At 39.7% G+C, this 25,417-nt stretch overlaps 1 protein-coding gene across 1 annotated transcript in view; it reads left to right on the forward strand.

The window, feature by feature from the left end:
• Positions 1-24,877, forward strand: part of mrc2 (mannose receptor, C type 2) — a 55,265-nt gene extending 30,388 nt beyond the window's left edge. Inside the window, exons 10-29 of the mRNA XM_036589863.1 lie at positions 1,230-1,345; positions 3,354-3,502; positions 5,092-5,309; positions 9,984-10,126; positions 11,695-11,773; positions 12,575-12,704; positions 12,847-12,879; positions 13,795-13,958; positions 16,217-16,385; positions 16,714-16,856; positions 17,032-17,146; positions 18,609-18,769; positions 19,340-19,448; positions 20,584-20,822; positions 20,911-21,076; positions 21,615-21,764; positions 22,991-23,110; positions 23,208-23,387; positions 24,081-24,104; positions 24,565-24,877. Coding sequence (XP_036445756.1) covers positions 1,230-1,345; positions 3,354-3,502; positions 5,092-5,309; positions 9,984-10,126; positions 11,695-11,773; positions 12,575-12,704; positions 12,847-12,879; positions 13,795-13,958; positions 16,217-16,385; positions 16,714-16,856; positions 17,032-17,146; positions 18,609-18,769; positions 19,340-19,448; positions 20,584-20,822; positions 20,911-21,076; positions 21,615-21,764; positions 22,991-23,110; positions 23,208-23,387; positions 24,081-24,104; positions 24,565-24,785 — 2,829 coding nt within the window. The 3' untranslated portion in view covers positions 24,786-24,877. The remainder of the gene's footprint in view (positions 1-1,229; positions 1,346-3,353; positions 3,503-5,091; positions 5,310-9,983; positions 10,127-11,694; positions 11,774-12,574; positions 12,705-12,846; positions 12,880-13,794; positions 13,959-16,216; positions 16,386-16,713; positions 16,857-17,031; positions 17,147-18,608; positions 18,770-19,339; positions 19,449-20,583; positions 20,823-20,910; positions 21,077-21,614; positions 21,765-22,990; positions 23,111-23,207; positions 23,388-24,080; positions 24,105-24,564) is intronic.
• The last annotated feature ends 540 nt before the right edge of the window (positions 24,878-25,417 follow it).

The raw sequence follows: 25,417 nt of genomic DNA on the forward strand, positions 1-25,417 counted from the left end.
CACACACTCACACTCACACATACACACACACAGACACACACACACACTCACACTCACACACACACACAGACACACTCACACACACACTCACACTCACACACACACAGACACACTCACACACACACACACACCAAGTTGTGAGTATTTTCATACGTCTGCTAAATCTGTTCCTCTCTCTGACCTCTTTCCTCTCTGTTATTCTGTTTTTTCTCTCTGTTTCACTCTTTCTCTCCTTCTGCCTTCTGTCTCTTAGTTCTATCCTTCATCTAAAGCTTCCCATTCCTGGGCCATCTAGAACATTCTTATATATGCTTTCATTTAATTAGGTAAATAAGTCTGTGTATGAATGTGTGTGTGTGTCTTGTTACCTCACTGTGACCTCTCCTTTTGTCTAAGTTGTAATATGAGTTCCCTCCCAAATGGCTGCATCCTAGATGGCCCTGTCAGGAGGTCAAAGGTTAAAGGCTACTTCTAGGCCCACCAAACTTCTCAGGCTCACAAGGCTCCAAATGCAGCAAAATAAATAGCAAATAGCAAAACAAAACAGTAAATCTTCACTGTCAAGTCAAAATTTTGTAATTTCTTTGTTTAAATTAATTTCTATTTTTACACCATTTGAAAACTCCAGCTGCTCTTACTGCTCTTTACATGGGCTGTGATCAGCTTGAGGAGGGGATCAGAAGCACAACCAGCGTTATAAAATGTTCTTCCACATGTTGTTTACAATTACACATTTCCCCCAGAAAGGTCTCCAGATCCCCAAATCTGACATAGTGTAGCTTTAAGGGTTTTACCTTCTGCTGCAAAGTTACCATTTACCATTCCCTTAAGGTTACAGTGTGTGAGGTTCTGGTAAGACAGCAGTGAGATTATGTGTAGGATTTTTGTAAAGTGTACCAGCCTAATGTTTTTGGGTTCTACCTAATTAAAGCTAAGTTCATCCTGTTTTGCATTCATATCTCATGAGACTGTCTGCATTAGGAGTTACTGAGAGGTCAGACACCCAAAGAGAGAACACATCTGTCCCCAGCGTGAGCGGCTGGGCTGACAGCTGGATGCCTTTGGGTTATTTGGCTTCTTGTGAGAGCATGTCCATCTCAGTCTATGATTACATATACATACAAATACATTTTTCTCTCTCTCTCTCTCTCTCTCTCTCTCTCTCTCTATCTCTCTCTCTCTCTCTTAATCTCTCCCCCCACCCACCTTTTCCTGATTTCTCCATCCAGGGCTGGAAGTGGCACAGTCCTGCGTGTTTCTGGGTTGGAGAGGAGTCTGTAACCTTTAACAATGCCAAAAGGGCATGTGCCAGCAAGAATTCCACATTAGCCATTATCAACAACAGGTAAAAGTCTTCTGCCTATACATGACAGCTGTATGACAATTTTCCATTTAATTCACTTTTTAACATGGGAAAAATTGGTAACACTTTACTTGGGTGTCTATACAACACATTCATAACATCTTACATAAACACTTCATAACATGTTCATGAATGTTTAAAGCAACTTTTATAAAGCATACATGTCTTACATTATATTAATATGGGCAACTATGTCATTTTACTGAGAGACATTTTTCAAAATAAAAGTCCTCATCCTCATTAACATGGAAAAACTACTTTATTTTCAGTGTAACACCTCATTTCTGGACAGCCAAAATAAAAATGACCATACTTTACCCCTTTGGTCATTAAGTGCTCTGACACTTAGGCACATTTTGCCTCTACCTTCAACTTCTTTTTAATTATTTATTTTTTTCGTAAACACCTTTTTACTCCTTTTTACACCTTTTTCTCCTCTTTACTCTGGGACTTCTTTAAAGTTTTATTGTGCCAAAACGTTAATGCATCAGTCTATATATTGTTGAGGAAAATGTTGTTTATCTAAGTGTAACTCTTTTGGGGTTAAATGCTAGCACTGCTATGCTAAGGATTAATTAACACCTTAGAGGTTTTATTTTTAGTGATGTTCTACTTCACTTATAGTATTGGAGAAGGAGCAAGCATAGTTATGCATTGGTGATTCCATTTAATTGACACTGTTGGAGGCTAAATATTGCACTGTTATCCCAAAAATTTATAAATTCTGTTTTGCCTTTATCTCAAAAGTGATGGAAGCCACGTTAACCAGACTGAAATGCATGTTATGTGGTTCTTTAAATCGCAATACAAAGTAGTTGTTCTATACAGGTTATACAAGCGGTGTGTGAACAGTTTAGCATTTTTGACATGTTGTGTACCTCTTAAACACAAGCAACACATCGAAACATATCAGAATCTAAAAATACATTCTAAAGTCTGCAATAATTACAGGGTAACTTTAATTAATATTATCTTTTTGTCATACTATATGTGTATGTGTGTAATGTGTATATCGCTGCTGTCGGGACAAAGCCTCATATCTCCATGTTGTTTTTGACATAATTTGAAAATGCCTCTTGCCCTTTACATTGTATGTAAATGTCATGATGAATGGACCAAAAGAAACTGCACAAAAAGACTTGGAAAAAAGTCTGGTTCCATTGACTTACATTACAAGAAAAGTGTTTTTTTGTCTTCTCCTGTAAAGTTATCATTTTGGAGATATGAGGTTTTTTTCCGACAACAGCGATATGTACATTGTGTCCATCACTGCTTTCTTTATACAGTTCTTTATACAGTGCAAATGTCAAAGACCTTTTCTTTATATAGTGCAAATGTCAAAGAATTTTTCAATTTCCAGCCAAAACAGCCATTTTTCAGGAGATATTTCTGAGGAGAGTAAATGTAAGATAACTACTTGCAGTTGCATAATAAATGGGGAAGTAAATGGAAAATGGAGTTTCCAAAACAGGAGTTCAAAAAATAAGTAGATCAGATATGGAGAAAATGGGACTCACAACCTTTGAAGACCTGGTGGACCACCAACACTGTCGCCATCAGATAAAAAGTACTGAAAGCTTCCATCTTTGAGAGAGAGGAGAAAGTCAAGCGCCACTCTTACTTCAGATCTGAATAAATCAACAAATCCCTCCACTGTGAGAAGACAACTCAAAAATATCTCTGTATCATTCTTTGAAAAACTGAAAGCAAGTCTCCAAAAGGAATGGAAGCTGTAATAAAGGCAAGGAGTGGATACATTAATTACTGAACCTTTTACATTTAGTTGTCGAGACTTTTGTGTAATTTTCTGTTAAATATATATTTTCTGTTTTTTTCCTGACATTAAAAAAAGAATAATTTGTACTTAATGGCTGTTTTGACTGGAAGTTAATTAAATTAAGAGTGGTCTCTGACGTCTGCACTGGATGTACGTATAATATTAAGAGTATCTATTTGGTGATTTGATGTGCTGCTTATTGTTTGTGTGTAGGTTTGAGCAGGCGTTTGTGAACAGTCTCGTGTTTGGCCGTTCAAACGATCATTTCTGGCTGGGTCTGCATGATGAGAACAGCACTGGCCCCTTCCGCTGGCTCACTGGAGAGAAACTGACATACGCCAACTGGAACCGGGACCAGCCAGGTATACACACACACACACACACACACACACATAAAGGCACGCACATAAAGACACACGCATCTACAACCGCGCACACTTTTGCACAATGCATCGTTTTGTCAAATGCCACATTTTCACATTGCTTGCATGTATAGGAAGGATGTCCAACAAATACAAAACTATTTAGACCAAGGCCATCGTCGCTGTGTAGTGCACTGAGTAATACTAGCAAAATTACGCTTTTAGTGCATAGTAGGAAAATCTGATTAGCTTGCTTTCTATCCAACAGACAGACAGACAGACAGTTACAGACAGTTACAGACAATAAAAACCCAGGCTTACCCAGTAGTCACAGAGATGAGATTGGCCATTGTGTTTGTTTTTGTGGTGAGTAAATTAGAGCTCTATGGCCAGCAACTTGGGAGTAAAAACAACATTTTAGCCTCAGTGTGGCTGCTACTCCTGTGTTTAGCTATGCCTCAAACTTTTGGTCCATTTTTATAGATAATAGTCTGTCATACAGTGTCAGAAACCATGTTAGCAAGTCTACTTGATATAACTGAACAACTCCTTGTAGTTTGAATCAAGTTTGTGATGATTTAGCCATGCAGTTTAAACAGTGCTAAACTGATTCAAATCAAGGTGCAAAATTAAAAAAAATATGTCAACATGGTGAAAAAATGCTTAATAAAGATCTCTTAAAAGACTTAAAAATACCTTGTGCTGTAAATGATCTTAGTATTGTAAAATCAGTAAATATTTCATTGCTTTCAGGTGTTGTTATTGGGTTTAAGTAACACTAGTTTGATCTAATGTCATCCAACTAAACTGAGAAAAAACTAGCACATCAATCTTGTTTTAAGCATCTTCTCAAAACCTCACTTTGTACAAAATTTCTTGAAATGGGAATGTTTGAACAAGCTTTATACTCAATACTAGAGAAGCTTTTAACTGTAAAAAGTCTTTAAAATGGTCATAAATCAATACTGTAATGCTCAAATCAAAACATTCTGTACTAGACTAGATTAGTATGTATGAGATTAATCAGCCATCTTGAAAAGGGTTGAAGTTCTCCACTATGAAAGACTAAATTTAAGACAGTTTTACTTATTTTGAGAAAAAAAAGCTTTGGAATGTTTTTAAGATATAAAGTTATTTATATTCCTAAAATATGTGCCGTTATCTTGAAATTCTTGAATTTCTTCTTTCATAGTGGAGAGCCTTAAAACTTTTCAGTTCTCTGAAAGGAAGTTTCTTATTTCACTGTAAGAAGTCTGTGAAATTAGCTAATTTGTCGAAGTAAGAAAATGTGGACGAAGTTACTAAAAGCTATTAGCTATCTGATTAATTTTATACTTACAAATCTACCATAGCCTGTTAATCTTTCAATAAAAAAGCAAGATCTATTCCTTGTTTTCTCTGGTTTGTTAAGATTTTGTGTTTTTGTTTTTAAGCCCCTATTTAATTTTTTAGCAATGTTAGTCTTATGTCTCCACTGCACAACCAAAAAATCAAACTTTTTCCACCAAACATGTCTCGCCTGATCGACTACACTTGTGAAAATGGTGTAAATTTGGCCAACCTATTGTATGATATTCTTTTACCTTCAGCCCCTATAAAAGGCGGATGTGTTGCAATGGCGACAGGACATGCTACAGGCCTGTGGGAGGTGAAGGAGTGCATGAGTGCACGCTCCAAATACATCTGCAGACAAGAAAAAGACTCTACTATCTTCCCTGGACCCCCCAAACCACAGCCCACTCCCTCTCTTAGCGGGACGTGCCCTTCTGAGTGGAAAACATCCGGCACGCTGCGCCACTGCTATAAGGTGTGTGTGTTTGTGTGACTGAAGCGTGTTTTTAGACTGATAAACAAGAGGCATTGAATGTAATTGATTGAAATGTGTAGACATTAATGAAATTTATTACTTTAATACAACTGTCTTTCTCTGGATAATAATGGTGTTGATCTTGTGTTATATTTAAATGGATTTTTTTCAGTACACGTAGTAGGCGGTATTGATTAAATTCATCATCAGTATTTTCTAAATTTAGTAAGCCATGGCAACAGGTTATCACAAAAGCAGTTTCAGTCTTTATTATTTTTAATTCAATTGGAATTTTTAAATATTTTGAAACAATTACATTTTGAATTATATTTCTGTTGAATATATCAATAAGAATATCTGTTGATGTTTCCATGTCACTGGTAGAGCGGCCTACTGAACGCTGGACACAAAGAAGCACCACTTAGCATCTTACTGTTAATGTACTATATAGAAACCTAGACCCTGTCCACAAAAACCCATAGTAGGTCACATGTGACTTGAATTTTACGCTGAAAAAGGCAACATAAAGTCAAATGTGCCTGTTTTCACCTCAGCTAATGTCTACTTACTAGCCTTGTCACATCGTACTGTTTGGCTTAAAAAGGGCAAGTTTGTAAAGAGTTTATTACAATACCAAATGTGATAAATTTACTAAATGATAAAAACATTTATTATATCTAAATAACTAGACTGTACTTGTAAATTTGAGCTTACCTTTATTTTTTCTTGCCACTTTTCTGCAACACTTCTTATGTGGTAGCTTGATAGTGGAATTGGTGGAATTGGCTCTAGTAGCACACTGGTCACTCCCACCCTGGAGCTTGCAAGTTGGATGCGGGGTCAGTCTTAATCTGGGCCTCAACCGTTCTGGCTTGTTGATTAGTAGCTGCTGTCTGCCCATCTGGTCTTTTCAGAGAGCTTTGTGAGATTTAATGGTGCTCATCTCCTCTCCAAGCCATGAGCACAGCCAAAAACCCCTAACTGAGTCTGAGTTGACACTGTGGCCTCTAATGCTATCCATACACTAGAAGACTTTGAAAAGACTTTGAAAAGACTTTTGAAAGACCGAAGTCTTACACCATCTCACACCTAAAGACAGTGTCACGGTTTTTAGTCACAGACTATGATTTTGCAAAGACTAGGAATCTTGCAGTGTCACTATTTACAAGACTGCAACTAGATTTTTGAGATTATTCCCCATCATGCACCTGGTGGACATTCACAAGCAGATAAACACTTTTCCTTCCACTCTATAGTGATACAGATGGGAAGATACACTGGCTGAACATGTCAGGATCTGAGGCTCAGCCCAGTTCACTGTAGAACTGCATATTCTGGCAGATCATCACCCAGAATCTTTTAATTAACCTGTAAAAAGTGCAGATACTTTTTAAATTTGATATGAAGATTTACACATCAACACAACATGCAGCGATTCAGCATTGTTGATTGGATATTATGAACTAAACCATAAAAAACAAACAGTGTAACAGGAAGCAAAATAGGAAAAAAAATCGATGATTCTTCAATAATGTCGTTCTTAAAGTCCTCTGTGCATTTCATTACATCACTGTTACCTCAGTGAACCTAAAATATTAAAGCAGGCAGTTTACATTCAAGTTAATATGATTATTGTATTAAAGTGGAGCTCGCAAGTACTCACACGCACCCCTGGCGCGTCACTATTTGCGTGAGCCAAGACTTAAAACTTACGATAATATTAAACACGGTTGATTTTGTCGTGGCGTCCAGACGGCAAAAAGACTGACTTAAGACCACCATCTTGACCACCTTACACTAAACGATTGAGACGACGCGACTCTAGCAAGACCCTCATGATTTTATTTCGACATTGGATATTTGTCTGAGACAGCGAAATCCCTTGAAAAGTCGTTTGGTGTAAGGCCAGCATAAAGTGTGAGTCTGACTCGAGTGTCCAGTCTCTGAGATGTTTGAGTCGAGTTTCGAGTCTCTGAGGTGTGAGTCTGAGTTGACGCTGTGGCCTCTAAGGTGTGAGTCTGACTCAAGTGTCCAGTCTCTGAGATGTTTGAGTCGAGTCTCGAGTCTGAGTTGAGGCTCAAGTCTCTGTGGTGCGAGTTGAAGTCGAGTCTTAAGTCTCTGAGGTGTGAGTCCCAGTCGAGTTTCGAGTCTCTGAGGTGCGAGTCTGAATCAAGTCTTGAGTCTCTGAGGTGTGAGTCCCAGACGAGTCTCGAGTCTCTGAGGTGTAAGTCTGAGTTGAGTCTCGAGTCTCTGAGGTGTGAGTCCCAGTCGAGTCTTGAGTCTCTTAGGTGTAAGTCTGAGTTGAGTCTCGAGTCTCTGAGGTGTGAGTCCCAGTCGAGTCTTGAGTCTCTTAGGTGTAAGTCTGGGTTGAGTCTCGAGTCTCTGAGGTGTGAGTCCCAGTCGAGTCTCGAGTCTCTTAGGTGTAAGTCTGAATTGAGTCTTGAGTCTCTAAGGTTTGAGTCCCAGTCGAGTCTCGAGTCTCTTAGGTGTAAGTCTGACTTGAATCTCGAGTCTCTGAGGTGTGAGTCCCAGTCGAGTCTTGAGTCTTTTAGGTGTAAGTCTGGGTTGAGTCTCGAGTCCCTGAGGTGTGAGTCCCAGTCGAGTCTCGAGTCTCTGAGGTGTAAGTCTGAGTTGAGTCTCGAGTCTCTGAGGTGTGAGTCCCAGTCGAGTCTCGAGTCTCTGAGGTGTAAGTCTGAGTTGAGTCTCGAGTCTCTGAGGTGTGAGTCCCAGTCGAGTCTCGAGTCTCTGAGGTGTAAGTCTGAGTTGAGTCTCGAGTCTCTGAGGTGTGAGTCCCAGTCGAGTCTCGAGTCTCTGAGGTGTAAGTCTGAGTTGAGTCTCGAGTCTTTAGTACAGAATTTCAGTCTCATTATTAGCTGTATCTGTCAAGTCTGACACCGCTTTATATAACAAGCCTTACATTACAGAAAACCATTCAGCCTGAGGCAGATTGAGTCGAGTCGTGTCTTGAGTCTTTAGTAGAGAATTTCAGTTTGTCATAAGCTGCTCCTGCCAAATAACAAGCCTTTCATGACAGAGTGCAGAAAATATGGTGCTTCAGGTAGATTCACTGACAACTACAGCTGAATTAGCTACTGCTAGTTTTGCCTCATTCCCTTAAACACATTTACTACGAGAAGTGCTTTAGTTCTGTCCTTCAGACTGAAAGATGTTCCATAATAAAAGACTCATTTGAAGCAGTACTGAACGGACCTTGGCATCTCTCCTTTATCAAAAGGTTGAGTTGGACTGGAATGTTGGTGAAGTATTCAGCATTATTGCAGACAGTTCATTTATTAAACAAAAAACATGGTGCCAACGAGAAAAAGTGAAAAAAGAGTGTTCTGCATCACAGCAGTGACTGCAGTTGCCAAAGTAATAACTTAAATTGACTACAGTACCCATAATGCACTGTGCATGACCATAGTAAAACTAAAAGGCAAATTTGCACATGTATGGTTGTATTTATTTACTGTATTATTGTTGGCGCTCTTTATTCAGTCAGTTTCGCTTGTGCTTTTTTTCCCCCTGGCTGATTTTTTTCAAGTCATGGGTCTGTTTGGGAGTCAGTTAAGTGAGAGTCTGAGTTAATTTGTGAGTCAGTTAAGCGTGAGTCTGAGATGAGTTGCGAGTCAGTTAAGCGAGAGTCTGAGATGAGTTGGGAGTCAGTTAAGTGTGAGTCTGAGATGAGTTAGGAGTCAGTTAAGCGTGGGTCAGAGATGAGTTGGGAGTCAGTTAAGCGTGAGTCCGAGATGAGTTGGGAGTCAGTTAACCACGAGTCTAAGACGAGTCAGGAGTCAGTTAGCCGTGAGTCTGAGATGAGTCAGGAGTCCGTTAAGTGCAAGTCTGAATCTAGTTGGGATTCAGTTAAACTTGAGTCTGAGTCGAATCGTAATTCAGTTAAGCACGAGCCAGGTCAGGAGTCAGTTAAGCACGAGTCCAAGGTGAGTTACGAATCAGGTCACCATGCGACTCGTGTCCCAGTCACTGATTTGAGTCTCCATCTCTGTTCAGTCATCTCATGGTTCTTCAATATGAGAACATATAATGTTGGAGAAAAGCTAAATTGTTTATCAAAAATCATAATTTATTATTTGACTTTTTGAAACTTCTGACTCTAGATACCTAGAACCCAGACGTTCCTGATAAGTGATCTTCTACACTAAAAGAATCTCTAACAGACCTGACATAATTTGCATATTGAACTGTTTTGGTCTGTTTTGCTACAAAAAATTTACGCCAAAGGATCAGTATTATAAACATGAACTAACCACAAAGCACATTTCCAGAAAGGAAATATTGTGTAAGATGTACTTTGAATATTATGTCCTTTCAAAATAATCTGAAGTGCCCAGTAAGTGACATACAATGATTTATTTGTTTGTTTGTTTTGTTTATTTAGTGCCTGTCTTGTATATAAAGTCACTTATAGTCGATGTGGTTTATGTTTTTTGTTGTGTATAAATCATGCTAAAGCTAAAATAAGCATCATTGTGTGACGCTAACCGCGACCCAGAAGGATAAGCGGTTAAGATGATGGATGGATGTGTGACGCTAGTGCTAATACAGGCGATATATATTTCCCAACACTGTTTTTTGTGGGTTGTAGAACGTTTGTGGGATTGTCATTGGCTGCAGGCGTGTGTATGTGTGTGTTCTCACTGCTGACTCTTGCAGGTCTTCCAAGCGGGGGAGCTGGAGAAGAAGCTGACGTGGATCCAGGCTCATATGTTTTGTCAGAAGCACGGTGCTGAGCTGGCCAGCTTTGGCAACTCAGATGAGGAAGCCTTCGTCTTTCAGGTCCTTCATGAGGCCTTCGGGTGAGTGTGGTTGTGAAAGGGAGTGTGTGTGTATTTGTGTGTGTACGTGGCTTTACTGCATTGTTCTGAGTAGCTGCGTTTGCCTGTGAAGTAGGGCTGCAGCGACTTTAGATGATTTGTCAAGGATGAAGATTATGAAACAATTGCTGATGTGTTGTTTTATACTCACTATGCCATTATTAAAAATGCTTTATAATGCTCTTTAATGTATATACCTTCGTGGCTGGACGAGAACTTTATATCTCCGCAATGGTAAGTTTGCAGGAGTTCACAGGAGTCACTAATCATGAAGTTTTCCCAAAATGTAAAGGGCAGCTGGTGTTTTCAAATTATTTAAATTGTTTAAAAATGGATATACACAATTTGCTAAAATGGCCGCAATACATGCAGTCATTTTGACATTTTACTGTCAATGCATTGTTGACTTAAAAATACTTCATAATGCTCTATAATGTTCATATGATACCATAGAGGTAGTATAGGACTTCGGCGAGACTTAGCATTAGTGCTTATTGTTTTCAATAGAATTGCTCAGTGGTGCATGGCTCCCAGAAGTATGTCTTGAATGCCACCATATTTGCTTCATGGAGACTTTCTTGGGCCCAATCCCATTTCTTCTTTTTACCCCTACCCCTTGTTTTCAAGTGTCACCCTAACCCCTTTGAACTGGAGTTACAAGGGGTAGTGGTTGAAATCTTACCATACGAAATGGGACAACCCTCAAATTAAAAGAGCATTGCTTTATTAACAGGCTACTAGCGGTGCTCTGTAGGCGACCCGGCCCGTCTTCCGTGATAGCAGAGAAGGGAAAAGTTCAGTAACTTTGCTGCTGGGCTTTAGTTACATTTAGGGCATTCAAATGCCTTAAAAGAGGGGGTTTAAGACAATTATTTATTATCGCCCACCCTAATTCTTTGGTGATACGAAGCTGAAGTCAGCCATTCACCAGCTTCTCGTTCGAATTTTCCCGTTCCAGCAGTTCTGACGCCTTAAGCGCCAGAATGTGACTGCTGCACCATTTAAGGTGGAACGGGAAAGTTAGCTAGCTAGCTACTGAGATATTGGCATGCTATTAGCGATTTTTTATGCTTGTTATGAAGAAAATGACCATAATACATTGAAACAACATTAAAGTAAGATAATACAATGATTATCATAATTTTTAATGGAGAAAATGCTCACATTTGTGGGTTTCTTTGGTCGCTCGCGCAGCCATCTTGCCAGTTTTTCTTTTTTTTCTCATAACACTCTGTTTGGAGTGTGTCTCTGAAAAACCTCCGTTTGGAGGGCCATGTAGCCCTAACACTTCGCCCTACCCCTCCATCTCAATAAAAATCGGAACACTCTAACCCTAGACGTGAACATGCAAAACAGAGGGCTGAGGGCTAAGTGGTAGGGGCAAGGGGTGAAATGGGATTGGGCCTTGGTCCCAAAAATGTGAGCCAATGACAAAAGTCATAAATTTCACTCTGCACTCATGCATGAGCAATTACGAACAGGAGTACTTACGGCTATGTGTGTGTGTGTGTGTGTGTGTGTGTGTGTGTTTTGACTGGCTGTGTGTGTAGGGATGAGGAGGGTCACTGGATCTGGATTGGTTTATCCCGCCGGAACAGCGACAGCTGGACATGGAGTGATAGAACAGTTGTAAGTGAGCCTGTTCTACTCTTATACAGTGTAGATTGAAATATTATGCACTAAATTAAAATATTATAAACACCAGAAGGTATTTTTAGATGTTTTATTCAGTTTTTAAAGACAAGATTATTTCAATATGAGATGATAAAAAGTATACTGTAATGATCTATTTATGGTAATTTCCCATCAAGTAAATTTGATACATAAAGTATTCTGAATATTAATCTTATGATAACTTCATTCTCAGTGTTTTACAGCTTTCCTAGTCATTTTAGAATCATCTTATCCATGTTATTTGACATTTAGTACAGTAATAATGCATTGAAATGCACTGGAGGAAAAAAAAATGTCAAGCTATTGAGTTGATTGAATTTACATGAATCTGTGATCACAAATTCCCGGAGTGACAGACAAATCATATTTTTACAGCTTGCCGCTAATTATTATAAACCTACGAAGATGTAGAAAACTAGCTTCAAATTAGATTCATTTTATAAATTTATCTTCAGAAAAATTGTTTTTTATTGTTAAATATTAACACTGATTTCAAACTTTTGAATAACAGTGTAAGTAATGGCTTTCTGTACTCATATCATCCTCATAATTTATTTTCCAGGAGATATTTCTGAGGAGATCAGATAGAAGATACTGCAAATCTGAAGTCCCGAAAATTATTTTGACGGGAAATTAAATAAATGAGGGGTGGTCTCTGACTTTTGCACAGTATTGTATATCTTTATAAGGCTGAAGCATTTCTATTTCTCTCTCTCTCTCTCTCTCTCTCTCTCTCTCTCTCTCTCTCTCTCTCAGGTGTCCTATCAGAACTTTGGCAGGGGTCCGTATAGCTCAGCACAGTGTGGAGCAGCGAACCCTGCAGACATGAACTGGCTAAAGACAGAATGTGACACTGAACTGGACTGGATCTGCAAAATACCCAAAGGTAATATTTCTCTTTCTCTCTCTCTGTCATACACACACACACACACACACACACACACACACACACACACACACACTTACCACACTCAGACAAACACACACTGGTTATTTGAGTCTAAATGTTTGTGTCTTGTCTGATTCAGGAAAAGCGGAGTTGGAGCCTGAGACAGCTGAAGGTCTGTAATGCTGGATCATCTTTAGTGTGTATTTCTGTGTGTTTGTGTCGGTTTGTGTGACACAGTGTGTGTATGTTGTGGACTGAGAGTGTGTCCATTTCACAACAGCTCACTGTAATCTGTCTGAGCATCCAGTGTGAAAGTGTGTTCTTGTATGTGTGGAAGAGCCAGTATGAATTAGATCTGTTAAGATTAATCAATTAAACAATTACTCAGATTTAAAAAATAATTGATAAGAGTTTCTCTCTTACAGTAAGAAACACCCTTATAGACACACATTTTTTATGTTTTAATGAAGTCTTTAAAAGCTGTCTTGTATTTTGGAATCTCAGAGGCTGTGTGTGGATGCTTATTGTTTCACTTTTAATATCTGCCTTTTTTAAAAGCTCTGATTACTTAATTAATCATCAAAATAATTGGGAAACTGAAGATTGTGTGTTCAATCCCTGGCGATGCCACAGCCATTTGTGGTCGGGAGTCCGAGATTGCATAAGTAGATGGCCCTGCCTCTCCCCCATCATTTAGCACGATGCTAGCCATTGTGGGCGTCTACTAGGTGACATGACAGAATTGCCAGTTAGCGCTCTCCTTCAAGCATGTTGAGCTACCCAATGATGTTTGACACTAAAATAGCAATGGGTCCAAAATATGCAGTGGCTTGCTTTGTCTCGGAGGAAGCATGTGCTAGCCCTCATCCTCCCATCTTGGTAGCACTGTGTGACAAGGGGAAACCTAGCTAGCGAATGCATTTGGCCATGGCTAGACTGGGGAAAAAAATAGGTAAAAATCTGTAAATTACTCAAGATGGTGACGTTCTTATTTGTGTTTCACCAAAAATTAAACAAGCTCAGTAAAACTTTATGGTAAATATATGGAATATGTTTTGTGTCCATGTGTCTGTACCCTGGTGTGTAGACTCTGGTCTTGAGTGGGTGAATTTCGAAGAGGCCCAGTACAAGCTGTTTCCGCATCGTTCCACATGGAAACAGGCCCGGAGGATTTGCTCCTGGTTTTCCGCCTCCCTCGCCTCCATACACTCTATCGAAGAGAGACAGTTTGTGGCAAGCATCGTGCACAAGGTACACACAGATTTTTGCGTCAGTCATTTAAAGGTTAAGTTTTGTAAAAAAAACATTTTTACAATTTCCTCCATTCCTCCAAATGTAGTCATTCAGCAACATGTTCCGTGTCTAAAGTTTACTTCTTTGATTTTGCACTGCAGCTATGAGGCTGGTACAGTAACAAGTAATAGAAGCTTAAACTGTAGGAATTAGTATCATACAAACTAGGGATACACGCATATGAGAAATGTGGGCCAGTGCTGATGTCTGATATTTTTCACACACGTATCTGTCGATTCTGATACTGATGCAGATAAATTTGGACAAATTTGGAGTAGATCAACCTAAATTCTCATTATGGATTTATGGATCATTATGGGTATTTGTATAAAATGCAAACATTTTCATACAAGAGTCCAGCGTACCCAAAACAGTCTGCTGTTCCAGAGTACAATAAACATATCAAATATCAGTTTGAAACATCGGTCAAATCTAAACACCTTTCTAATCTCCATATATTTTTTAAGAGCAAATCTCTGCTGATAGTGTTTAGCATGCATTCTTAAAACTACCTGCCTAATCATCACATACACTTATCTATAAAAAATAGTTGCACCCAAAAGGAATCAACCAAAAGGAATGAAACTTTGTGGGTAGGTTTGACATCGTAAGATGTGCAAATGATTCAAGTTTCACGCTTGACCGCACAAATGACATAAGCAAGGATGGGCCTTGTCGCTGTACCTGACTGACTATATAAGGTCGTCCCGTTGCACGTGCTTTCAATTCTGACTCGTGCTTTTATGTTGGTAGCATCCTTTCCAAACAAAGTATGCCTCGGAGAAGAGTTCGAAAGCAATTCGAGCAGTCGGAAGAGTTCTAGAGGGGTCACATGAGTCATCCTGTTAGTGCCAGCCCTATTGGCAGACGGCTGCACGGCGCAGGACTACATGCACGCAGACTGTTTAGACAACTGCCCTTAACACCACATCAATGTCGCCAAAGACTGCAATGGCGTTGTGCCAGAATGTCATAGAGTGACTCAGAATGGCAGCGGGTCATCTTCAGTGACGAGTCCCATTTTTGTCTTGGTGGAGATGACCAACGAATCTGTGTGAGGAGGCACCGTGGTCAGCGTCAAGATGAACGGTTTGTTGTCAGGCGTCACGCGTCCAGAAGGCCTGATGTCATGGTGTGGGTTGCAATTTCATACGATGCAAGATCGCCTTTGGACTTCATTACAGGCACTTTGACAGCCCACCGTTACATTAAAGAGGTTCTGCAATCAATGGCTCTACCTTTTCTGAACTCATACTCCGGTGCACTATTCCAGCAGGACAACGCTCGTACGCATACTGCTGCCGTCTCAAGAGCTTGCCTTGAAGACACAGATACTGTGCCATGGCCAGCCGCATCGCCAGTTCTGTCCCCGATTGAAAATGTGTGGGATGCTATTGGACATGCTACTAACACTCCACCCCTACCACAAAATCTGCAGGAACTGTGTGAGAATATTCAAGCTGCATGGGATGGATTATCCATTAGGAACATCTACAACTCCATGCCGAGACGTCTGGCATGTTTCGTTAGCAAACATGGTGGCCCGACGCCATACTGAGAGACAATACTTCTGTATGTGTAGCTTAATAAATATTGCCCATATCAGTCTGGTAACCTTTGTCTTTATTCTGAATAGCACTGCAATCCGACACTTCCTTCTGGGTGCAACTTTTTTTGACGATGAGTGTATTTGCCTCAAACTGTATGACATACTGTTATCTATAAAACCAGACAAACGTACAGACAGAGTCCAGGCTTCAGAATGGCTGCTGTGTGACATACATTTTTTTTTCCATTTTTATAGATAACAGTATGTCATACAGTGTCAGAAAGCACTTAAGCGGGTCTATTCAACATTACTTGTCATGGTTTAAGGAAAGTATGTGATGATTTAGGCATGCAGCTTGCACCATGCTAACAAGTGGCTATAAGCGTCCATCACGTCTTCGCTACATTAGCCTTGTTGCTCCAGTGCAAAATTAAAGAAGCAGGGCACAGTTTGGGTGAGTGACTACATTTGAAGTAAATGGAAAATTGTGTAAATTTGATTTTTTTTCCCTCAACTATTGCTTTAAAGATATCCACACATATCAATATACTCTGATAAGCATAAACATCCTACAGTGTGAAATGTTATAAAGATATCTTGTGAAGCGAACAACCCACTTCTACCTTCTATTTCAGAAAAGTGTGTTTCTGTGTATGTATGTCTCCAGGTGTCAAGAATGGACAGTGATCCTTATTGGATTGGACTGCACACATTTGAGAACGATGGCCGATACAGGTGGTCTGATCACTCTGTGCTCAACTATGTGTCCTGGGGACCTGGGCAACCTCGCCCCCTCACTAGAGACTCCAAGTGTGTCTACATATCTGGGTCTAAAGGTTCGGCAGTGTGCATTGTGTCTCTCTTTTACATACACTAGAGGCGTGACATCTAATGCAGTACATGTCGTAAGACAATATGTATCATGTTTTTTTTACCATGACACAATACATTTTCGATACAGGAGTAAAAAAGAAATGCATTTTGCTTTCACTATTTGGTCAAAGTCCAGTTCCCAAAAGAAGATAATGTCATAAAGTGTTACTAATCGAACAGTAAAAGCCATTCCAGTGTATGTTAGTATATAATATCTAATATCACAAATATTTTTGGTAGCATAACAGCTAAAATTCAGTAAAACTTACTCTCAGTTTCTCTCCCTCTCAGGTGAATGGGCGGAACAGAAGTGTCATATAGATTTGCCATATGTTTGTAAAAGAGTAAATGTCACGGGCACGCCCCCACCCACCCCGACTCCGCCCCTCATCCCAGCAGGCTGTCCTGATGGCTGGAGTCCGTTCCTTCACAAAGTAAAGACATAACTTTCTACTCAGTAGTACTTCTGTAGAACATCATCCTCAGTGGTGCTTTATTGAACGTGAACGCTGAATACTTTCTGTAATGATTAGCCTAAACATTATAGAACAATTAAATTTGTCTATTTGTGTTTATATTCTGTATTTTGACCCCTCCCCTCTCTGCTAGTGTTACAAGTTGTTTGGGCAAGAGGAATTGAGGCGTGTCACTTGGTCTGCCGCCAACATGATGTGCCAGTCTCAAGAGGCAAAACTAACTACAGTGCCCAGTCACATTGAACAAGGTACAGACACACACAAACATGCAAATAAATGAATGTCTCTTTTGTATTGAAAATGTCAAGCAAAATAAAATTATTTTAAGTCATTTCCTAAGGGAGCAGGTGATGTGTAGCCACGACCTAGTAACAAGCAACACAGCAGCAAAATGACGTGATAAATTGAGCTAAAATTATCTCAGTTTTATGCGAATGAATTACGATGAGATGGAGCAACAGTCTAAATTAAATGATTGTCTTAAAGAAATTTCTTGGACTAATCGTAGAAGCGGGGTTCCAAAGTCCCCAGCCCTACCTCTCTGAACTTTTTCTTCCTTTCATTCTTTGCATTTCGTTCTTATTCCCTACAGTATTACACAAATATGGAAGAGAAACTTATAAATGTATGTAACAAAACGACGATACATATACAGTGGATTTTTTTATATTCTCTGGTCAAATCTGGACAGCATATGCGGCCACCTGTGAGAACAAGAGTGGCATTGGAAAGCCAACTTGAGGCACCTTCAGTGTTGGAAACAAAGATAAGGTTATAAAGTAGTTATAAAGCATGTAGTTAAGGGTTATAAAGTAGAGGTAGTGGTGGGAATTGAAGGTTTAAAATTCACACATTCAGAGATACTTCTCTTCTTGTTTCAGTGAGCTACAAATGACAGCAATTAATATATGATTACAATATGCTTTTGATGTTGTACTAACTGTGACTTCTAATGGCCTCAGTGTACTTCCAGAAAAATGTAGCTTGTGAGGCTTGTGCGACACCAAAACCACCATCACAAGCTTATAATCGTGCATACTTTCTAAGGTTTTATTTTAGCTGGGCCAAAACACCGTCCAATCACAGGCGTTGCCACATAGTGTGTTTGGCCGTGGAGTTCCCCCAGCTGCCATGTGCCTATGCACAGCGTCTGCGGTTGTTAGCTTTCTCCGCCCTAACGTCATATTGTTGGCCTAAGCCTGGTAAATATCATCTCTACAAGAAATGTATGGAGACCTTAAGGGTTAAAGTAACGTTATGCAGTATTGTGGCCAGTGAAACACTGGTGTCTGTCATTCCTCTGTAGCCACTACTTCATTCTGTCAGTGTGGTATCACAGCTACATGGAAATTCATATATTGTGTTGCAGGGTTTTAAATACTTATGAAGGCCTTAAATGTCTGGTTTCTCCTCTGTGGTCCAAGGCATGCCTAATGTGCTGATCATGTAGTTTGGGTTTACAAAGAAGCATGCTTGAATCTTACACAAAATGAACTCAAGCTGCCTTCTCTTTAATGCGAGCCAAGGCGAAGAGCATGGTTTTAATAATCTGAATGTGGCCTAGAGCCCACCCTTGTGGAACCCCAAAACAACAGGATAGCAGTTGGCAATAAAGATAATCCTTCAGCGAACTGTGTGACAGACAAATTTCTTTTGTTTAACATATTTTTTTTCTCTATTCGCACTCTTCCACACCTTTGTCTGCCTTAGCCTTCCTGGTGACTCTGCTGCCCAACACCAGTTTCCATCTGTGGGTGGGGCTTACCTCAGATTCTCAAGGACAGTTCAAGTGGGCAGAGCCTGGGTTGCTTAGCTACACAAACTGGGCTCCTGGGGAGCCTGTGGACAAGAGTGGACACAACAAAAACTCGGTACTAGAAAAGTGTTCTAAAACTCCCTAATTAAACCATCTAACCAGTAGTTCTTCCTCTTACTTCTCATAACTATCCATCCATCCATCTATCCATCCAACCTCAGTTGCTTTCTACCAGTTTTAATCTTTACTTTCTTGATGATCTGTTCTTCTGTAATTCTTATTTGCCTGTTTTTTATTCTGTCACATAAATATTTAGTTAGTATCATTTTTGCCATATTGGCCTTAAGAAATGTGCAATATGCAAATAAGAAATCTGCAATATGCAAATGAGCCATCCAACCAGTCAGTTTATTTATGCAATGTTCTGTGAGCGTCTTGTCCATTCACAGTTCATGTGTTTGAGTGTTTTTATGGGTGTTTTGATGAATCTATGTATCAAAGCAATGTAGTCCAGCCTTTAACTGTTACATTGTGACATAGGCATATCGTGAATATCATATATAGCAGTATAATTGCAATATTCATAGTTTGTTGATATTGTGCAGGCTTATTATCAGTGTCTTTTTTTTTGATGTCTCTCTTTATATTCTTTTTTGTTTGTGTGTGTATTTGTGTGTTTTACTAGCGTAACTGTGTGGTGCTTCTGCACAGTAGTCCTCACAGAACCACAGGGATGTGGTCATCTCGAAGCTGTGAAGGAGAGAAACATGGCTACATCTGCATGAAGAACAAAGGTAACTCGCTCACAGCGAAGTCATAATCATATACGTACATGTTCAATTAGGGAATGACATAGGTACTGGTATGTTCTCCTTATTAAGCAGCAAAGTCAAATTATTGTAGAACAGCATAACTAGGTCAGTAAAACAACATTCCTCTGTAGCCACTACCTCATTCTGTCAGTTTGGTATCACAGCTACATGGAAGTCCATGCTGTGTTGCAGGGTTTTCATACTTACATGAAGGATTTAAATGCCTGGCTTTTCTTCTGTTCTGGTGCTAGGTATGCAGAGCGTACAGTTTGGGTTTAATGAAAAAAATAGGAATATATTGTTCTATTATTATATTCTAGTTGTTTTGGGATATTAGATGTTTGAATTCTTTAGATTTCAAAATTAAAAACCAAACCTTTGTGGATGAGTGTGGCTGTTTTCATACATTTTTAGCACAAAGTGTTCTGACAAACTAAGCAGGACTAAGGGTGTGTATACATTTTATCATATATAAATAATCTTGATATATATATATATATATATATATATATATATATATATATATATATATATATATATATATATATATACACACACACACACAACAACTGGCCACACACAAAGTCCACTCCATTATTTACTACTATTTATCAGCTTCACTGACCATATAGGTGCACAGGTAGTTCTACAATTACAGACTGTAGTCCATCTGTTTCTCTGCATTCTCTTTGTTAGCCCCCTTTCTCCTTGTTCTTCAATGGTCAGGACCCACCACAGAGCAGATATTATTTGGGTAGTAGTTCATTCTCAGCACTCTATTCAAATATTTTGTCCTACTGCTTTTATATACTGCTTAGCTCAGGCTAAGTTCTAGTGTTTATGGTAATTGTAGTCCATCAGGTAGTTCAATTACAAATCCAAATACTTAAATCCAAGAGTTGCAAGTCCTAGCAGTAAAGAAAAACTGTTTTGCCTCCTGTTTTGAAATCTGTGACTACAACCAAATGCAAAATCCTGCTGGTGTGGGTTCATGTGTCAGTTTCATCTCTTTTAATGATGCACAGAAATGCTATTTGAGTATATGTATGTATGGGACATAAGTATGACCGCATATCCTGACATTGTATAAAAAGAATGTATTTGTATGTGTGTTCAGACCGTGCTATACCCCCTGGTGTGGACCCACTCCCCCCTGCGGTAGATGGGCCATTGGAGTTTCAAGGGGTTCAGTATCGTTTGTTACAGAAGCGACTGGACTGGAAGGGGGCTCTGCAGGTGTGTGAGTCTGTTAATGGCAGTCTGGCTGCAATAAGAGACCCGCGGCAGCACGCATACCTCACACTCCTGCTCAGTACGCTCCGCAAACCTGCCTGGATCGCCCTGCATAACGACGGGGTGAGGCGGTGCTGTTCAGTTTATGAGTTCCCAGTGAAAATTTAAATGTCTTCTCAAACATATATAAATGACACCTCTGTTTTGTTAGGGTCGGAGCTACAGATGGCTGGGTGAAGAGGATGTCATCTTCAGTGACTGGCAGGATGGAGAGCCCAATCAGGTGTTTGGCTGTGGTCACATGACTCCCAGGGGCCAATGGACTGTGTCTGCTTGTGATGCTAAATTAGACGCAGCCATCTGTGAAATTAATACAGGTAGGGTGTGTGTGTGTGTGTGTGTGTGTGTGTGTGTGTGTGTGTGTGTGTGTGTGTGTGTGTGTGAGTGAGAGAGTGTTTTTGTAAGGCTGATGCAGAAATTTAACCCCTTAAACTGCAGGGTTATTGTTCTGCAGTTTGTTTTAGGATTTATTATTACATACCTACAAATTATTCAATGACTACTTTGAATTATTCAGGTACCATTATAAATTATTCAGTAACTACACTGAATTATTCAGTGACTTTGATTAAATTGATATACAATTTGAATAAAAATATTTTTGATTTGCTTCAGTTCTTAAAGGGGAATTCCACAGATTTTTAAACATTTCTGCATAAATCAATCTTGGTGATAAACCCAAGCTTTTAGAGGCTTTAAACTCTCAGACATCTGGTTCCTGTCATCACCACTGTGAACAATTCTGTCCCAGTACTTGTTTTTTAAGCACAGGGAAACACATCAAAATGAAATGAGTTTAAATACTTTACCTCTGAGAATCTGTTTTATGTGTGTGTTGCATGTTTCTGTTCTCAGAGCACGACATTGCTCACAGGTGGAGGTATCCGGGACATTGCCTTCAGAAGCTGGGTGACTGGCCCTGGATTCCTTTTAGAAACTACTGTTATGCTTTTAACCTGAACCAGCTACGGCTACAGCATGATGCCGTGCACACCTGCAAAAAAGGTAACACTCACACACACACACATACACATACACACACACACACACACACACGCAATTGGCTAAAGGTACAAATGGGTGTTGTTTTTTGAACATATGGATATCTAAACTCATCCTAGTCTGTGTTTGCTTATTGAGGTGTTCGAATAAGGGCATATATATATATATATATATATATATATAGTGACATATTTATTTATGACATTTGTGCAGCGTATAATCATGAGAGTTCTCTTTCTTGCTGAGTTAACATTCTGTAGGTCAGCTGATAGCATGTCCAATCATACACACCTAAAACACAAATCAATAAGCCAACTGAATGATCAGATATGCATCATCTCTTATGTTAGTTGCACGTAATGAATTAATGGTGAACCCTCCATGATTTCCAGTTAATCACATGTTCGGATATTTGAATACTTTGCGCCAGTTTTCCAGGCTTTAGGCCAGGTTTTGGTCTAAATTTTAATCCGTAATGTTGATCTAGGAAACCGGCACCATATGTTTAAAATTGTTAAAATGGCCTTCGCTAATAATATCTTGCAGGCTAATGTATACACTGTACAGGCTACAGTTTTTTTGCTTTTGTTGTTGTCACGCATCCTCCGAGTATCTCGTTGGATTCGGACTCAATCTCCCAGAATCCTCTGGGAGATCACATGACCTCCACACAGCCAACCAATGCCGACACTAACCTGGACTCAACATCCCAGAATTCTATGGGAGATCACCTGACTCCTCACGTGACTTCGCGCTCCTATCAGCGCTCTCGTTCACCTGAATTCTGAATTTAGTTTATAGCCCGGGCTTTAGCATAGGGACTTTGTGAGGTATTGTATCCACTGCATGATCTACTAAGCATTCATTCCATTGTATGTTTTTTCGTGTATGACCTTTTTATTGCCTTTCGTTTCTCGACTTTGCCCTTTTTGCTCTGCCCTTCGGATTATTTGCCATTGTGTACGATCTCTGACTTATGACCTTTTGCCTGTATTCCTGACTACGTTTTTGCCTCTCCCTTTTTGGACATTCCACCTGGTGTTATGATTGAGTGTTTGCTTCTTTTGTGCTTTCTGGAATTCACCCATGATTGTTTTGTGACGACGACTTTGGATTGTGATTCTATCAGTAAAGCCTCCTTGGAGTTTTACGTCTGCGAGCGTCTGAATCTGCTTGGCGCGTTACAGTTGTGATACCTCTCACTTTACCTCTCTCTCTCTCTCTCTCAGTGGGAGCGGAGCTGTTGTCAGTGCTGGATGAGAATGAGAATGGTTTCGTATGGGAGCACATTCAGGGCTATCAAGAGCAGGCAAATGGCGCGTGGCTCGGCATGACCTTTAACCCCAGAGGTAAGAGCAGCCTCATTCATCTTGACTGATCCAGGGCTTTTTATTCTTTCTTTAACTTTGAGCACAACTCTCTCTATGTGTGTGTGTTTGTGTGCAGGAGGCGGTCTGCAGTGGCAGGACAGTTCGGTGGTGGAGTACACCAACTGGGAGCAGCAGGACGCTAATCTGAGCATGCTCTCTGCTAACAGCTGCTTCTGGGTGCAGAGCAACACGGGGTTCTGGAGACCTGGATCCTGCAAGAATCGCACTCACGGAGTCATCTGCAAACGGCCACGAGGTGGGACACAAATCTGCACGATAATATTATATCAGCGTCAGCAGATAATTGCTTAAACCATTTATCAGCACCAGAGAGATATTGCAAATCGATATTTTATGATTTATTGTATTCTGGAAGAGAAGGGCATCTAAAATATCTGCATTTTATTCATTCATGTATTTGTAACCCCACCAAAATAATCGTCGCTGTACAATTCAAAAAACACGTATCTTCAAAATAACAGCTTCACTGGAGAAAGCAAAAACATTCTTTACCTTAAATTAAGTTCATGTAAAGAGATTTTATTTCAGGCAACTTTGGAGCATTTCTGTTGGTCCATTCATCATGATTTTTGTCGCACAATGTAAATTTGAGCAGCTGCTGGGATCAAAGAATGTAGATTATAAAAATGGACAGAGCCAAAATGTGACATTTTGTCTGTAATGCTGTAATGTTGTAGCTGTAGTCCCGATATCAGTATATTATAAATGTATCCATGTGGGTATCTGCAGATATGCACATGATAAATATCAGATATTGGCATCAGCCCACAATTGCATCCCTACTCACAAGACATTTACACACACAATTATGTCTAAATATGCAAATGAGCAAGAGGTACAGAATCACGCATCATGTTTTATTATGTTTCTTAGCTGCTTTTTTATCATCTTTTAAAAAAATTTCATTTTCAACTCTTTATTCTTATAGGACTGGATTCTTCAGGTGTAGCAGGTAAGTGCTGTCTCTGCTTAACTCTACAATGTGATACTAATCATATACTAATCATGAAAGAAGCTTTTAAAGGAATAATTTAGCCAAAAATCACATTTGAACAAAAGTAGGTTGCTAAAGTCAATAGTAGCAGCCTTGAGTTCTTAATTTTGTCTGTACTTTTGTACTTTTGTCCATTTTTATAAATAACAGTGTGTCATACATTGTCAGAAACTAAATAAGTCTATTTGAGATGACTCACTATTTGAGGCGATTTGAATCAGATGTTATAAATTAGGCCTGCAGTTAGAACAATGTGAAAGAAAACTAAAGAGACAAACTTTTGGTCAGATTTTTTGCTAAATTGTTGCTTTAATTTGCAACAGCTCTTGAAATGCATGTGTTTGGAATGATGTTAGTCAATAAATACAATAAATTTGACTCACAATCTGGATGGTTCTCTCTCTCTGTGTGTTCATAGCTGACGTGGATCATCTTCCTGCTTTGGTGTTCATCCTTCTCGCTGTGCTGGTCCTGATTGCCCTCGTGGTGGGCGGAGTTTATCTCTACCGGAGGAGAAGCTCTGGCTCCTCTGGGTCGTACGAGGGTGCTCGGTACAGCCGCACTAATTCCACCCCCTCTGAGGAGGCAGAGAAAAACATCCTGGTGTCAGATATGGAGCTAAACGAGCAAGGGGAATAATGGAGGACGAGTGATTATTAAGAATGAAAACTAGCCTGCACATTCAATGACTAATTGAACTGAATTCAATTTTTATTTTTGTTTTTGATTTTGTGGAGACATTCTGAAAGCTGTGTGGAGCGCAGCAGATGCCAATCAAAAGTGAACAGAGGTGAAACTCCACCCCATTTCTTACTGTTGCGTCATTCCAACACATCGAGATCGTCAACCAATCAGATTCCACCAATTTAGAAGGTCAGCTAAGATTGGCTGATACGCACATACCGAAGTGTATTTTTTTCTCCACTGTAACTCTTTATGGAAATGCTGTTTATAACCGTACTTTCACTCCAGTGTTACCCTGCCTTAGGTACTTTAGATTTTCTGTATCGCTGAAATGAAACAAACCAAAAAAAAATGAACTCGAAACTTCCAAACGACGGAGGTTGAAACACAAGCAAATGCATAATCCGAACCAAAGTATTATACCACAGCAGTATTTTTGTCAGACTGTGACTCCGGGGAATGGGGTGGGTGGCGGTTCTTTTTCTCATTCATTTTACAACTGAAGTGGAATGAATTCTTTGGTTTTTAGGTCAGAGTCCACGTATCGTCTGCCTGTGGAGTGTTTTCTTTTTCCTTTTTCCTCCCCC

The sequence above is a fragment of the Colossoma macropomum genome, unplaced genomic scaffold (genome assembly GCF_904425465.1).
Source record: "Colossoma macropomum unplaced genomic scaffold, Colossoma_macropomum, whole genome shotgun sequence".
NCBI lineage: Eukaryota > Metazoa > Chordata > Actinopteri > Characiformes > Serrasalmidae > Colossoma > Colossoma macropomum.